This window comes from Amphiprion ocellaris, chromosome 10 (genome assembly GCF_022539595.1).
Source record: "Amphiprion ocellaris isolate individual 3 ecotype Okinawa chromosome 10, ASM2253959v1, whole genome shotgun sequence".
NCBI lineage: Eukaryota > Metazoa > Chordata > Actinopteri > Pomacentridae > Amphiprion > Amphiprion ocellaris.
The window spans coordinates 35,531,910-35,549,772 of NC_072775.1; the positions used below are offsets into that span (position 1 = coordinate 35,531,910).

The window sequence follows — 17,863 nt, forward strand, 5'->3', positions numbered from 1 at the left end:
TGACTGATGGAAAACAGTCCAAAGAATTAGTCTGATCCTGATAATATGAGCTGGAGGGAGACATTCAATCAAGGCTGACAATGGGATGAAAAGATGGAAAATAGAAGAGAGGACATAGCTTTGCTCTACACATTCTATAGGAACACTGTTGGATGATGTAAATGACAAAAACAAGACACAAAATGCCAAAAACGAGACAAAATGCCAAAAACAAGACACAAAATAACCAAAACAGGACACAAAACGCCAAAAATAAGACACAAAATGACAAAAACGAGACACAAAACGCCAAAACGAGACAGAAAACACAAAAAACGAGACAAAATGCCAAAAACAAGACACAAAATCACAGAAACAAGACATAAAATGACAGAAACAAGGCACAAAATGACAAAAATGAGACACAAAACGCCAAAAACGAGACAGAAAATGACAAAAACGAGACACAAAATGACAAAAATGAGACAAAACGCCAACAAGACACAAAACGCCAAAAAAGACACAAAATGACAAAAACAAGACACAAAATGACAGAAACAAGACAGAAAAGGACAAAAACGACAGAAAATGACAAAAACAAAACAGAAAACAACAAAACAAGACAGAAAATGACAAAAACAAGACACAAAATGACAGCAATATTTCAGATCAAAACACCACAAAAACGTTTTTTCACCACAACTTTAGCTTTAAATGTAGCTGAGCTGTTGGTGGCCCCGCCCCCTTCAGGAAGAAGACTCTCTCTGTATCTGTGATTAAACAAACATTACTGAGCGAAAACAACCAAAAACACAACTAAAATGGATTTCTTTTAAACAATTGTAGAGCAATCTGTTGGTATTTACTGTCACCTCTAAATGGATTGATACTCAGAACGTTTAGCTTGAGTGTTTGAATGTGTTAGCATCAGAAATCCTAGCTTAGCATAATTAGCATGAGCCTCAGGTAGCCAGCTAGCAAACACCTTTTTAAAGCTTGATGCTGCAGAGTTCTACACAGATGGAGTTACAGGTGTGTTTGCTGCACCTCCATACCATTTAACTAGCTCCACCTGGTGGTACAACCAGGTACTACAGCTGATCTTATTAACCCAATTAATGGATCAACAGGCCTAGACTGAACAAATTAGTGTGTGGAACATAAAGAATTTCTGTTTTGGGTCTTAAATATGGCTATTCGTGAAGCTAATTTTCACCATGCGTTTTTTTTTTTTTTTTCAAATAAATTTGGCCTTTTGACAGTTTTTAAATCCACATTAACAATTTATTGGTAGAAATGCATGTCTGAATTTCAAACTTAACAATAACTGCAGGTGTTTATTTGATTTTCTCACCTTTTCCATTGGAAACCCATTAACCCATTTAAAAGCGGTTTTATCAGCATATGGAACAAACTTTCACTGTATTTCATTCATTTGATGTTCAGCTTGGCCAACCACTTTGTGTAAAATCTGCTGTCAACACGTGTTTTCCTGACAAGTGATTGTGTAGATGTTACCCTCCAGCCTTCAGAAACACAGATAGAAGTCTTGTCACATTGTTGTAGAGCTAGAGTTTGCTAATAAAGCATGCGACACTGTGGTTCTCGTCTCGTCTCTCCAACAGCCAGCCTTCACAGAGCATCTCAAACCACTGCTGGTGCCATGTTAAAGGCTGCTAAACAGTTCTCAGACAAGCAGGGAGGGCGACGGCAGATTAACACCGAGCTGTTGGCCCGCAGAGCGTTCGACTTGTCAGCTGCATCAACACCTCTGCAGCGAGAAGTCAGAGGATCAGCTATACTGCACAGCAAGTGTTTCTGCAGGCTTCAGAGGCCAACGGATCCCCGCAGTAAAGAGAAATGTCACCAAACTGCCCTGAACACATCCACTGTCACCTCGGCTCAGCGAGGCCACCAAACATGACGTGGATTCATCCACAGCTGAGCTCCTGCAGGCGACGAAAATCAGCGGTCTGATCCTAAAAGAGGCTGGAAACATTTAAAAAATGCCTCGTCTTTAACTAACAATCAGACCCGCTGAGCAAGAAGCATCACAGTCTGTCAGCGGTTAAACTGGTCACCATCCAGTGTGAATGAAACTGGAATCTGAAGTTCTGACAGCTTTTCTTTGAGAAATTCAAGTTACAACTTAACAAAGAAGAAAAATTATCACAAAGTGACCAAAAACACAACCTTAAAACTACAAAGATCAAGAGCAAAACAACTATAATGTGACAGAAAATGACCACAGAGACACTAAACATGTCACAAAAACACACAAAATGATCACATCATTATCAAAAAATGACAAGAAACATACCATAGATGGATAAGAGATGACTAGAACGATATAAATTGACCAGGAAGAGACAAAACAAACACAAAGAAACTACAAAATAACCTAAAAAAGATGCAAAACGACCATGAACAGACTCAAGATATACAAAAAATGTGAAAAATTACTAAAAAGAGACAAATGACCACAAAGAAACACAAAATGACCACTCAGTAACCACACAGGGACCAAAAACACAACGTTAAAACTGCAAAGATGCGACAAACTGCTATAATGTGACACAAAACAACCACAAAATGACCACAAAGAGACAGTAAACATGTCACAAAGACACACAAAATGACCACATCAATTTCAAAAAGTGACAAGAAACATACCATAGATGGATAAGAGATGACTAGAATGATATAAATTGACCAGGAAGAGACAAAACAAACACAAAGAGACTACAAAATAACCTAAAAAAGATGCAAAACGACCATGAACAGACTCAAGATAGACAAAAAATGTGAAAAATTACTAAAAAGAGACAAATGACCACAAAGAAACACAAAATAACCTAAAAAAGATGCAAAATGACCATAAACAGAATCAACATGTCTACAAAAATGTGAAAAATTACTAAAAAGACACAGTAGCCACAAAGAAACACAAAATGACCACAACGTAACCACACAGACTACAAACTACAAAAATGCAGAAAACTACCAAGAAGTGACACAAAAACCTCACAAAAAGACACAAAGTGATTACAAAGAGATGCTAAACATGCCACAAAAAGTACAAAATTACCAATAAACGGAACCACTAAGAGAACAAAAACATACCACAGACTTAAAACTACTATAAAGTGACACAAATCAACCTTAAAAGTATGGAAAATAACGCAAAAAAGACACAAACAGCCACAAACAGAATCAAGAAACACATAATGACCACAACGTAACCACATGGTGACTCAAAACTACAAAGACGCAGAAAACTACCACAAAAAAGACACAAAACGACAACAATGAGACAAAAAAAATCACAAAAAAATACTAAATGAACAAAGAACAGAACCACAAAGTGACCATGAACACACCACAAACAGAACCAAGACAACCACAAAGACGTACAAAACTGAACTCGAGTCTAAACTGAGGCTCCTCCCAAACATCTGAGACTGATTTTCCTTTTGTTTTGAAGAATTTCAGAAATTATTCACCACAACTGACTGCAGGTTTCTGAACAGTGTGACCTATACACACCGATAAAGCCTTAAGGAGTGATGAACGTCTCTGCTGACCTTTAAGACCTTAAGAACCCCAAATTACTGCATTCGTTGGACAGTTGATGTCTGAATGACGTGTTGCCTAAAGGCCACTGAGAGATGTGAGAACTAGGAGTCCACAGTACCTTTCCTTTGACTGCGACTCGGACGTACGTCGGCTGAACGTCCACATCGATCAGGGAGGTGTCCAGGTGTCTGTGATGGAGGCAGCAGAGGTCAGTCTAGACCAACAGAATGAAGGGGTTTCTAAAGTTGTCCAGGTGGAAGACAAACACCTGCATCAAGGTGAGAAACAAAGCACCTGGGCAGCATGTACAGTCATTGTTAAATTTACAGTTTTTACAGCATTTAGAGCTGAAAAATTCACATTCAGGGGAGACTCAGATAAATCAGCTAAAGTAGGGCACAATATGGGACCTTAAAGAATTCAATTAAAGCGTATTCTGGATGAATGAAGCTACTGAGAGTTGAGCAAAGTGAACAATAACGTACAACAAATGGACTTAAAACTGTGGACATGAAAAAAAATACTATAAAGTGACACAAAACCTTCATAAAAACACACCACAAAGACACCACAAATAGACTTAAAACTACAAAGACGTGAAAAATGACACAAAAAGTGACACAAAACAACTAGAAAGTAACCCAAAACCACCATAGAAAGACACAAAATGACCACAAAATAATCACAAAATGACCACAAAGGGACCAAAAAAGACACCACGAATAGACTATAAACCACAAAGGTATGAAAAATGACTATTAAGTGACACAAAACATTCATAAAAACACACAAAATGACTGCAACACAACCAAAAAGTGAACTAAAACACATCACAGACTTATAAAGTCACATAAAATAACCATAAAATGACAAAAAATTGACCACAAAGAGACAAGACAACCACAAATAATAATAATAATAATAATAATAATAATAATAATAATAATAATAATAATAATAATACAAAATGACTAATGAACGCACCCACAGAATGACCACAAAAAGACACCACAAATAGACTTAAAACTACAAAGACACGCAGAATGACTAGAAAGTGACATAAAACAACCACAAGATGACATAAATAACCCCCAAAAAAGACATAAAACATCCAGAAAAAGTCAAAAAATTACCACAAAAAGACTCAAAACAGTCATAAAAAGACACAAAATGACCACAAAATAACCACAAACAGACAAAAAGACACCAAGAATAGACTAAACCACAAAGACATAAAAAATGACTATAAAGTAACACAAAACTACCATAGAAAGATGCAAAAGTGATGACAAAATAACCACAAAAAAGACACCACAAATAGACTTAAAACTATAAATTAACAAAAGTTATTTTGAGCTGAAAAAGGTCCCATTCTAGGGACACGTGAGACTCGGATTAATTAGCTAAAGTGGGGCACAATATGGGACCTTAAAGGGTTTAATTAAAGCGTATTCTGCATGAATGAAGCTGCTGACAGTTGGAGCTCAAACTTCCTACCTGAACACTGCCAGGTCCAAGATGATCATGTTGGTTTCATCGTCTTCAGTTAGACAGAAATCCAGCCTGTTAACACACATACAAAACAATTTACAGATTAAAAACAAAACTGGTACAAAACTGACAGAAAAATAACCACAAGACACAGAACAACACAAAGAGGCATAAAATATAACACAAGCACGACCAAAATGACTGCAAAGATGTGCAACGTGACCTAAAAGTAACAAAATGACCACAAGGTGACTCAAATAACCAAAAAAGACATGAAACAAAAACAAAAAACGACCACAATGGAATGACAAAGTGACCAAAAATGCACCACAAAGAGACTAAACATGACAAAGGTGTGTAAAATGACTATAAAGATGTACAAAATGACCAGATGGGACACAAAAGAACCACAATATGACACAAATAACCAAAAAAGACACAAAATGACTACAAAGAGACACAAAACAATCAATACGAAGACACAAAATGACCACAAAAGTGACCAAAAACAGGAATAAAAAGACACAAAATGACCACAACTGAACCACAAAATGACCAAAAAATGCATCACAAATAGACTTAACACGACAAAGATGGGCAATATGACTGTAAAGATATTAAAAAATGACCAGGAAGTGACATAAAAGAACCATAAAATGACACAAGTAGCCAAAAAGACACAAACCATCCATAAAAAGGCACAAAATGACCACAAAGAGACACAAAACATCCATAAAAAGGTACAAAATTACGACAACTCAATCACAAAGTGACCAAAAAACGCAACAAAAACACATTCAATAATACAAGGATGCACAAAATGACTAAAAAGTGACATAAAACAACCACAAAATGACACAAATATCAGAAGAACACAAAAAAAGAACACTAAATAAACACAAAATGAATTCAAAGAGACACAAACATGCCATTTCATGTATTTAAGTAAATATATTTTGACTCAGACTCATAATATTTGAGTGTGTTGAGTCTCCAGAGTGTCTTTACGGGGCGTTATAGTAAAGGAATACGTTCTCTGATGTGATGTGACTGATATCAGGCGTCAGCGGTGAATAAACCGTCCTGCTAGAGTAACACGATACATCACACCAGGAAACCTTCCTGACCCCAGTGTGTCCTCAGCTCAGATTACAAATGAAATCGTCCTGTTTTAAGGCCTCGACCCCCGCGGCCTTGCTCTGGATATAAACCTCCGGCTAATGGAGGGAGACCAGGCGGCCCACGGCCATCAGGTTTCCCCCCGAAGACCAACCGATCTGCCGCTGATGGAGCAATCACCCGGCACCTGGTGGCGTTTCCACCTGCAGGTAATGGAGGGTCTCGGGGAATCGACTCGACAGCAGAAATGATTACGGTCCAGACTTTATTATGTTTTTCACAATAAAATTGAACGGTCAATTGGACGTGTTCCGCTCTGTGAACCAATTATGTTTCTTTCTGCTGCGTTCGCTCAGCGACTCGGTCGATCACAGCTGGAAACGCCACAGAGTTACTGAGCAGTCGAGGCCTCAGCTCCAAAAAACACGACTTTATAAAGAAAAAAGGCTGTTCTTCTAAACATGTCAAGACTTTTACCACGGTCTACACTGTGATAAATTATAAAATACAACCAAATTCTAACAGTAGGCAACTGTTTTTCCATTTTACGGTTAAAAACTATTAAAACAATTAAGCATTTTTGGATTCAAACAGGCCATTTTAATTATTTGTTCATTTAGATTTGAGAGATTTCTGAAATATAAAATTATAAAAAGCTAAAATGTAATAACAATAATTCTTTACAAGAGAAAAATCAGACGCATAAAATGGTGATAAACTAGCAAAAAAAGGATCCAAAAGATACATAAAATGGCATAATATGACCACAAAAATAGGCATAAAAAGGCACAAAATGACTGCAAAAGTGACTAAAAATGCACCACAAATAGAATCATCACTACAAAGATGCACAAAATGACTAGAAAGTGACATAAAACAACCACAAGTTTACACAAATAACCAAAAAAAGACAAAAAACATCCAGAAAAAGGCACAAAATGATCACCAGGGAACCACCAAGTGACCAAAAAACCCACCGCAAATGGGCTAATTCTTGAAAAGACACATAAAATTACCAGGAAGTGACATAAAACAACCACAAAATGACACAAATAACCAAAAAAAGGATACAAAACATTCATAAAATGGCACAAAATGATAAGGAATTTCACCAGCACTTTATACGTCAAAGAGGTTTTTGCATATTTTTCCTTTGTGTCAGTCTGTGGAGCAACGTTTGAAGAGCCAAAACTTTAAAAACAATGTAGCTGGAGTCCTGAAATTTGGTTGAACCATTGATATGTACACCTGGCCTCTAAAGCTCCACCCGTTTTGTTAGAATAATACAAACGGATTATAGGATGGTGCAAATATGGTCAAAAAAATGCTTTCACCAACTGTAAAACCTTAATTTTCCACCCTAAGAGGCTGAAATGTTGGAGAGTATGTAGACTGTAGCACAGGGGTGGGCAATTAATTTTCATATGGGGCCACATGAGAAACTCTGACGGTTGTTAAGGGCCGGACCAGTACACTTAAAAGCTCTGCTCAATATATATCTCAATAAAAACAGTAAATGAAACAATGATGTACAATGTCCAACTCTTGAATCTCTGCTCTCAGATCCCAAACTCGTTTAAGCACCTTGTCCAGGCTGATCCATCTGACAGCTGTCTGGTAACCAAGGTTACCATGTTCACTATCATCTCCTCCAAAAAGACAACAAACTGTCTGTAATTCAATGCTCTTGCCCTGATGAAGTTAACTACTTTAGCTACAACATCAGTCACATGGTTGATTTTTAGCACTGATTTACACACCACCTCCTGATGTATAATACAATGCAAAAATATCAGTTTCTGTTCTGGGTTTATTTCAGTCACTTTATCTTGCATCCGTTTCAAAAGTCCAACATTTTTCCCTGTCAAATTTGGACATCCATCAGTTGTAACACCAACCTAATTCTCCCGTTTTAGTCCCAGCTTGTTCATGCGTGTATTTACCTCAGTGAACAAATCACTCACCGTCGTGGTTCCTTCATTTGCTGCACAGCTGCCAGCTCCTCCGTCATCTCAAAGGTTTTTGTTAGTCCACGTACAAAGATGAGTAACTGGGCTGTGTCACGGACATCACAGCTCTCGTCCAGAGCCAAGGAGAAAACGTCAAAATCGTCCACTTTGTTGTGCAGCTGAAGCTCCAGATTCTCGGCGCTGCTCTCCACCCGCCTCGTTACGGTTCGCCTCCAAAGGGCCACATTAACGAACGCTCCTTTCTTCTCCGGGCATATAAACGCTGCAGCGTCCACCAGACTTTCTTTTATAAACTCTCCATCAGAGAATGGTTTACTGTTTTTGGTGATTTAGTAGGATATTAGAAAACTCGTCTTGACTGCTGCATCCCTTGATGTGAGCTTTGGTAAAACAAAGTCATTGCTGCTTTAGCAGTTTAGCTAGCAAACCTTCAGACATCCTCCCCGCTCTGCATCAGTCAAATGTTTGTACTTCTCCGCCATGTTTGGTCTCGTAATGTCGATTCAGATTATAATCCTTGAGCACCGCGATCTGTTCTCCACAAACTAGACACACAGCTTTACCTCTGACTGCAGTGAAGGAATACTTGGAAGTCCGTGCTTTGTTAAAAACTCTGCATTCGGAATCAATCTTTCTTTTTTTGCCGTTAGCGGACATCTTCCCTGAAGCTGACCAACAAACCAATCAGCGCATAAACTTTATGCTACGGAAAGCACGTGCGAAAAAACGTTAACTTAGCAGATCTTTCAAAATAAAAGCAGTGCAGGCGTATTGATTGCATGTATTGTGATGATATATATTTGCATTGACTTTTAATATTTTCCAGTGACCTCATACGGGCCAGTCAGGGTCGTCTGGCGGGCTGGATGTGGCCCACGGGCCGTAGAATGCCCAGGTCTGCTGTAGCATATAGTGCCAGTCAGAGGCAAACTTTATGAGAAAAAATAACATGTTCTTCTGTACCCCTATGTAAATATTCTATAAAAAATCAGCCATTTCCAGCTAGAATAGTCATTTACCACATTAACAATGTCTACACTGGATTTGTCATTCATTTAATGCTATCTTCTTTCAAAAATAAGGACATTTCTAAGTGACCCTAAATGTTTGACTGGTAGTGTAGATTATATTATGACTGGACTAAGAGAAAAATCAAGCTTTTCCAACTCATACTCACATGGTTGACTCAATCAAGAATCACTATTTCAAAAAAAAAATTACTCAGATTGAAGATGTTCAACAACCAGTAAGTAAATCAGCTGTTTGAATATTAACTGAGGACTTTAAATCTTATTCAGCGCCTTCACAAAGCTGTTTAAGATCTGATGATGTGGCCAAGAACCAAGAATGGAGGAAAATCCACCCAAATTGAACCCACCCTGGTTGTGGAAAATGAAACTTCAAAGACGGGTTTTGTTTCGTACTTTGGCTCGTTGACGTTCAGGACTCGTCCGTCGGAGGTGACCAGCGTTCTCGCCGCCTTCAGCTTCTTCTCCGTCTTCCTGCAGAGGAACAGCAAAGCGTGAGATGACTAGAAATGCTAATATGTACCAATGTCTGCAGGCTGAACTGACAGATGACAGCGGTGGAGTTATGAGGTCTGCAGGGTGAAGGAGAAGCCACCGTCCCTCCAGGAGTATCAATAAAGATAGAGGCGGCAGCTAATGCATCATGGAGAGAGTTATTGTCGCTGCAGCGGCCCTCAAACACGTGCAAGCATTTAAAACATCTGCAGGAAGTGAGGAAATAATACAAAATAAAAAGCTAAAAAATGTCTTTCTTCAATATTGTCGTTTTGTCCTCGATTGTTGTCTTTGGCTTCAGAAAGTGGCGGTAAAATTTAAAAGTTTGCAAAGACATAAAGCTTAAAAGCTGAACAAAAAGAAGCTGAAGAGAAAACCAACAGGAGGAACTTTATTAGCTTCTCTCCTGCTCTCTGTGCTCATTAAACTGCATTTTAATACACATGAATTCTCAGTAAAGCTGTTCTCATTCATGTATTTTTGTTTCTGCTGTCAGACAGCTGAACGAGGATGAAACAGAGACTGAAATGAAGTTCTCTAAGATCACACCCTGCTGGCTAAATCCTGATTTTACCTACACGTTTTTGTCTGACAAACACAGGAGTTAAAGACGCCCTAAAAGCTACAACCCAAAGTCATCAAGCTACCTACTTCCTGGATTTCAAATCAGAACAATATGGCCACTCAATTAGAAACCCGCTCTTTTATTATGAAAACAGTTCAGTGAAACGTGTTTCTGAAAACATTTGAGAAATAAGCTGCTGAATCTGTCTTAATTTTAGATTAATAACTTAAAGTTTTTCGAAGTGTCAGATTACCCTCGACACATTAATTTTATGCAAAAGTACAACACGGCGTTACTAGAATGCTTTGCAGGGCGGCTCACATAGATAACGAAAGGGAAACTTCCATCATTCCACTCCACTTACGTTGCCTCGTTGGAGGATTTAGATTTGAGATTTAGTGTTTTTTCAGATTCCACCTCTGAGTCAAAGGGTTTCCTGCTCTCTCTTTACCATCTGCTGCCTCTCCGTTAGCGGCTGAAGCTGGGAAACACTCAACGTCCGTCTACTAAACCCGGTGAGCGGCAGATGAATGCGTCAGCGGTCGTTTAGCATCGCGACCTCTGCAGCCGTACATCAGCCTTCAACCTGCTGAACTCCACGACGTTTTCATTAGAGCTGCAGAAAACCGAGCAGCGAGACACTTCCTGGGTTAATAGTTCATGTTAGAGTGATGCATCCTCCCCTACAGTTACTATTAAAACCAGAGGAGCAACGGTTTTTAGATTATCCAGATTTACACGTCAGTTTCTTTTCATCTTTATGCAGACAGGAACAACTTTACTGTTTCTACCTTCTAAAATAAATTAAAACTATTCATCTGCTGTTTTGTTTTCTCTGCTGTATCATAAATCCACCCAAATGTGGATTTTGTGTCATCGCTGTCATTTGAGTTTTCATATAAAGTGAGTTTTGTGTCTTTTTTAGGGGATTTTGGATGCAAAACTGAAACCACAAAGTACCAAACCACTACAGAAAGAGAAAAAATCACCACAAATAGAGGCTGAATTACCACAAAAAGATGTAAACTCACAACAAAAGAAGCAAAATACGCACGAAAAGATACAAAAATCACCACAAAACATGCAAAATCACCACAAACTGAGACAAGTCACCTCAAAAAGGTTCAAAATCATCACAAAAACACATAAACAGACCACAAAAAGAGGAAATATTACCACAAAAATGTGCAATTACACACCAGAATATGCAAAATCTCCACAAGAGAGGACAAATACTCATGGAAAGAAGGCAAACACACAATATAAAGACACAAAATCCCCACAAAAACACGTACATGAAAGTTAAAATCACCACAAAAAGATGTGAAATCATCACAAAAAAAGGAAAAACGATAACAAAATCAACACAAAAATGTACAAGAAGGTTCAAATCATGACTAACACAGAAAAAAAATGCTTCTCTTTCAAAAATGAGGACATTTCTAAGTGACCCCAGACTTGTGAACAGTAGTGTGTAGCTGAAGCTGTTTTTAGAAGTGACACCATCATGTTGGGGTTTCCTGCAGCAGTGTTTGGCTTTAATGGAGCAGAACTCTGAACGAGTCCAACGTGACAACCTCTCAGGTGATAATTTGGTGGTTTCCCGGATGGAAACAGGCAGAGGACGAGCATCACCACGACGACAGGAGTTCTTCACTCAGTCTCACGCTGTCGACACGTCAAGGTCGCGGCCAGGCGGTAAAATCCGGCTCCACAACCCATTTTTCTTTTGAGCGGCATCCGTCAAACAGCTGAGTCATGGAGACATCGGAGCTGACAGCTGCACTGCTGGTCCGAGTGGATCCACGGATGAGGACGATGTGTTGGGACAGCATTCGTTTAGTCTGCAGAGGAAGGATTTATCTGCAGCCAGTGTACAGGACAACACTGCAGCTGTTCCAAGGGTGTGCTAGAGCGTCATAAAGCACAAGTTTTACATGGTTTGTGAGCTTTGGAGACCCAAAATACAAGCGTTACAACTCTTCCTCAACATAAATATAACCGTAGACACGAAAATAGAATTACACCAAAGAAATATTAGATTATTAGAGATTAAACACTGAATTGTTTAATGTTGTTTGGAGTGTAAATTTGGAGAAAACAAGCATTTGAAACATCACTTTAGATTCTGAGAAGTTGGTGATGCATCTGCATCATAATTTCTATGACATTTACACTAAATAATTATGAGTCCAAAAATGAGATTATCTGGTAAATTGTACCTGCAGCTCCTGATTCTGACCGATGGCTCAGTGGTCATTATTTCACCAGAACAAAGAAATATCCTCTCAACATGCAGCTTTGCTTCACTTCACAGAGCTTTAAACTAAGTTTCAGCTCCATGTTTAAGTGGTTTAATTACGGCTGGGACTTTAACACGGTAATTATAATTAATTAATTGCAGACAAAATAACACATTAAAAAAATAATGCATTTAATCACACCTTCCTCAGTTCCCTCATTTCTGGCACACCAGTAACACTGAGCACTCCAGCCCAGCAGGTGGCGCTAATGAACCTAAAGTCTGTTTGCCAGCCATAAAGAAGATGCACAGGAAGCACTGAGTGAAGTCAGAAAGTTTGGTGAACAGTGAAGGAAGACGAGACGCATTGAGCTCATTGGACGTAAAGTTTTCTTTGAAAATCTTCCATGGCAGCTTGGATAAAAGCTTGGTTGTTTTCTGACCACCGCAGCACTTCAAGCCGATGGTATCACTTCAGTTCATGAGGCGTCGGACCTCCGCTCACCACAACGAATTTGCATAAAGTAGAAGTCAATTCTACTTTATGCAAATGAGCTCTGGGGAGACGCAACCAGCATGCAATGATTGGGATGTGAAAAACTGATGGATCCTGTGGACACGTGCCTTCTGGGTGTGGGGAGCGAAGGTCCGACGCATCGTGAAACTTTCGTCAAACGTCTAAACCAGCTGTCGTTGAACTAAAACAAGGACAGATGCATCAGCTTACTCCTCACCTTAAATGCTTTCAGAAATACTTTTACCTGAAAGAGAACGTTTGCGACCGAGACACCATGTTGGTCCGATGTTTCTACCGGACTGAAGATCTGAAGGGCTGTCATGTGACCACCGAGTGTCCTGCCCACCAATCGGGAGATATTCAGATCATCACAAGTGGGCCACTACAAGAAATAATCTGTTGAATCTGTCCTGGTTTTAGTTCAACGACGGCTGGTTTAAACATTTAACGAAAGTTTTGCAGTGTCGGACCTCCGCTCCCCACACCTCATTAGCATAAATGAAACTACTTTCCACACCATATGTTAGCTATGACAGTCCTGGTACCAGCTAAAGGCGTAGCCATCCCATAATAGACCACTTTTCAAGACACTGAAAGAGCTTGAGTTTACAAAAAGTCTTTAAATGTTGAATAGAATCGCTATAATTGCAGGTAGATTTTGCAGTAGTCAGTCGTCAACCAACATTTATTTAAATCGCAAATCTTTCCTTATTGTGCTAAATATTTCTATTTGACAAAAACATCAAAAAATTACAAAGCCTCTAATTAAGTAGATTAATTCCTTTAATCGCGTCCCATCACTAGTAATAATGTCAGATAATTATTCTCCATTTTGTACTAGATTGTGTGTGTGACTGCGTTCTTCACAAACACTCCAATCTACCAAATAAACGCTCAGAATAATAATTAACTGAAAGTGATCAATCATGTGTTCAAGGCCTGATATCAGAAGTGTATTATGCAAATCTGCACACGTCAATGAACGGCATCCATTCATCAGGCTGTCAGTCTTCCTCGGGGCTGGATTTGCTGCTCGTCTGGTGTTTTCCTTCCTCCTTTCCGGCTGTTAAACAGTGAAACGTCTCCCGGCCGACCTTATCGCAGAATACACCTCAGGTAAAAGGAAATTCATCTTTCCTGACAATCCGGTGACGGCACGACTGCCTGCATCAAGTCAGTCGCTCTGACGGGGGAGGCGATAAAAACGGCAACACCGTCGTATCGCCCTGATTTTCTGCTTGGACGGCATGCAGGCCTACGATGCTTCAGTAATATGGATAAGGACCGTCACCGGGTCTACTCAGACAGGGTTTATCCACAGGTATGACCTCGCTTCTTATCGGGAGAAGGGTTTTATTTTTGCCCTATTAATTTACACTCCCTGTCCAAAAAAAGCCACTCACTCTAATATTCTATTGGACCAACTTTAGCTCTGAGAACGACACTCATTCTCTGTGGCATCATTTCCATAAGCTTCTGAAATGTCACAGCATTTATTTCTGTCCAGAGATGCATTCATTTTCTACCAAGATCTTGTATTGATGATGGGAGAGTCGGACAAAGTCTTCTCCAGAACATCCCAAAGATTCTCAGTGGGGCTGAGGTCTGGACTCTGTGGAGGACAATCCATCTCCTGCTCCCTGATCCACTCATTCTCAATGTGACTCCATGGATCCTGGCATCATCATCTTGGAACATGTCCGTGTCATTAGGGGAAAAAAGAACTCCACTGATGGACAGACCTGGTCATTCAGTATCTTCAGGTAGTCAGCTGACCTCATTCTTTGGGAACATAACGTTGCTGAACCTGACCAACCCCAGATCATAACCCTAACCCCCACAGGCTGGTAGAAACTAGCCATGATGAGGGCATCACTTCATCGGCCTTTCTTCTTACCCTGATGCCCCCATCTGCTGGTTTATCTTCGAACCCTCAGGACACTATAACTACCGTCAGGCATGGAGGTGGCAGTATCATTATACTATCAATTTAATTGACTCAAGTCTGAGTCAGAAAGAAAACAAATGTAGTGGAACTACATTTCCACTACATTTGTTTTCTTTCTGACTTGGTTCTGGTCTAAAACCAGGACCAAAATCAAACCTAAACTACTCCTATAAAGTCCAAGACATTGTAAAACCAGTCCTAAACCAGCCCTTAAAAGGTTTAAAACCAGGATCAAAATCAAACCTAAACCAGTTCAAAAATGTTTAGAACCAGTCAGAATACAGTCTGAAACCAGTCCTAAACCACAACTGAAACCAGTTTTAGAAACAGTCTGAAACCAATTCTAAAAAGTCAAAACTGGCACAAAGTTGGGACCAAAACCAAACCTAAACTACTGCCCCCATCACTTAAATCTGTTAAATCTGGACTCATCAGACCACATGACCTTCTTCCAGTGCTCCAGAGTCCAATCTTCATGCTCCATAGCAAACTGAAGCCTTTTATTCTGATCATCCTCACTGATCAGTGTTTTTTTTTTTAGAGCTATAGCTGTTTAGTCCCAATCCTTTGAGTTCCCTTCATGTGGAAATGTTCTTCCTTTCACTATTAAACAGCCGTGAGTTCTACTTTTGGTTTCCTACGATCATCTAAGAGTTTGTTCCTTGAAGATGATGGTTCTTCACTATCCTTCAGGTTGTAATAATGCGTTGGAATGTTCTTAATCTGATTTTAGTAGTTTCATGTAGTTGTTTTTCTTTGCTTGATGCAGGCCAATAATTTGACCCTTCTGAGACAGATTAACATCCTTTCCATGACCACAGGATATGTCTTCCAACACGGCTGTTTAAGAAATGAGAAGCTCCTCACTGCATCAGCTAGGGTTAAATACGTTGCTTCATCACTGCAGTAATTATCCAATGGAAGGCTCCTACCTATTTGCTCAGTTAAATCCAGGTGGTGACTTTTTTTTTGGACAGACTGTATATTTTCTGTTTACATTCAACAAATCTCTGTGCAGAGTGAAAGAAAAGACATTCATCAGCAGAAGACGGAGGACGGTTGAGCTAATCTGACAGAAACACGATGTTCAAAGCCAAGAAACAAACACAGAAACACCTCCAGGATGAATGCATTAACGCAGCAGAAATATTTCCACTGTATTTGTCATATTCAGGACTCTGCAGCTTGAGGTGTTTCGAAAACTAAACGTCGTGAGTCGAGCGGGTCAGCAGGTTGAACGGATTTACAATTCTGGTATGAAAAGTGTCTGATTCATGCAGCCTTAAAAACCCTGAATCTACGTTTATTGAGATGCTTTATGGAGTTCCTGCGTGAGCCTCAGTTACTTCCTGCCTCTGGTTCGTCAACAGACTTGAATGAAGAAATCAGACTTAAATTACATACGATCTTTAGAATTCAAGTTATGACGTCGACGCAGAATTATTTCATCAAAACCAACCCATAAAAAATAATGTTTGCAGCTTTGTTATTTGATTATTTATTTTAAAATGATGCTATTCCAACTAGCATTATTTAAAAGAAAATGTTAAGTGTTATAGTCTTAATTAATTCTAAACAGGTTTTAAGTTGGAAAATGCAAAAAACCTTTGGTTGCCTTAATGTTAAGCAGGTGAGACAACTAGAAATCCTGACTTCGAGCTGAAGGAAAATTCAGTTATTAAGCTTATTTTGTTAACTCAACTTGAATTTAATTTTGAATTAACTAACCAAGAAAGTTGAGTTCAAATTACAAATAATTAAGCTGAAGCAGAATTATTTTGTGAAACCAACCCATAAAAAAAATAATGTTTGCAGCTTAAAAGGCTAAATAAATCAGTAAGTTTTGATTTTTATCTAATTACCATAAATGTGAACACATTTTTAATGTTATTACTCAGAAATGAAGCTGTTCCAACTAGAATTACTGTTATGTGACAGAAAGAGATTTTTTAAGTGTTATGTACTTAATTATCATAATTATAAACTAGTTTTAGGTTGGAAAATTCAGAAAAATCTAATTGCTCTAATGTTAAGTAGGTAGAAGACTTGAAATCCTGACATCAAGGTGAAGAAAAATATAGTTATCAAACCAATTATATTGAGTTAACTCAACTTGAATTTAGTTTGAAATCAACTATCGAAGAAATTTGAGTTTAAATGACAAAAATAACTCATCAAAATAGTGTTTCAGCTTCAAAGGTGAAATATATCAGTCTATATTACCAGAATTATCAGTTCCTGTGTGATCTTCTGTTACTTGATGCATCTGATTCTTCAACAAATTTCCACTGAATCCACTTTTTGTAGTTATTAATGATAAAAACAGTCAATATGTAACGGCGTCTATCGATTCTGGCTCCAGTCTGTAGTGTTCTTTGCAATCTTGTCCTCAAAAATCAGTGAAATACCAATGACAGTGGTCTGAACTACGTATCAAACAATGAAATGTCAAAAAAGACACAATTTTATGTGAGTGGTTTGAAAATGGCACTAAGGTTTGATGTGAGAAACAAAGATTTAGACTCCTATAGAAGCGTTTAGACCTTTGTTTCTTTATTTCTACAGTTTACTGGTCGTCTTTTCTTTAGGACGTTTTATTTTCACCATCAGAACGGAAGTCGTGGATCATGAGGAGCTCAAGGATGTTCGTGGACCGTGACACTGGGATATAACCCAGTTTCTTTTCTTGTCTTAGGTGGTGTTGAGCTATTTACTTTATCTACGGCCTTTTCAGACACGAGATACGCAACAGTGCTGCTTCATTGGTCTGTTAACATTCAGACGAACCCGGATAACAATATTAACTAAACCTGGCAGCCTAGTTTATCTATAAACTCCTAAACAGTGACAATGATGATATTCTACTTGCTCAACAGTAGAATAAAACCATCTTGAAAGCTGTAATGGAGCTCAGGACTCATAGATGTATCTAA

General features: G+C 38.8%; 1 protein-coding gene across 3 annotated transcripts in view; it reads right to left on the reverse strand.

Moving 5' to 3' along the window:
- The window catches only part of dnaaf11 (dynein axonemal assembly factor 11), a 57,529-nt gene that overhangs the window by 25,399 nt on the left and 14,267 nt on the right, over window positions 1-17,863 (reverse strand). For all 3 annotated transcript variants that reach the window (XM_035941030.2, XM_023294402.3, XM_035941029.2), the window contains exons 7-9: window positions 9,560-9,637; window positions 5,053-5,118; window positions 3,674-3,743 (exon numbers count right to left, since the gene is read on the reverse strand). In XM_035941030.2, the coding sequence (XP_035796923.2) occupies window positions 3,674-3,743; window positions 5,053-5,118; window positions 9,560-9,637 (214 nt within the window). The remainder of the gene's footprint in view (window positions 1-3,673; window positions 3,744-5,052; window positions 5,119-9,559; window positions 9,638-17,863) is intronic.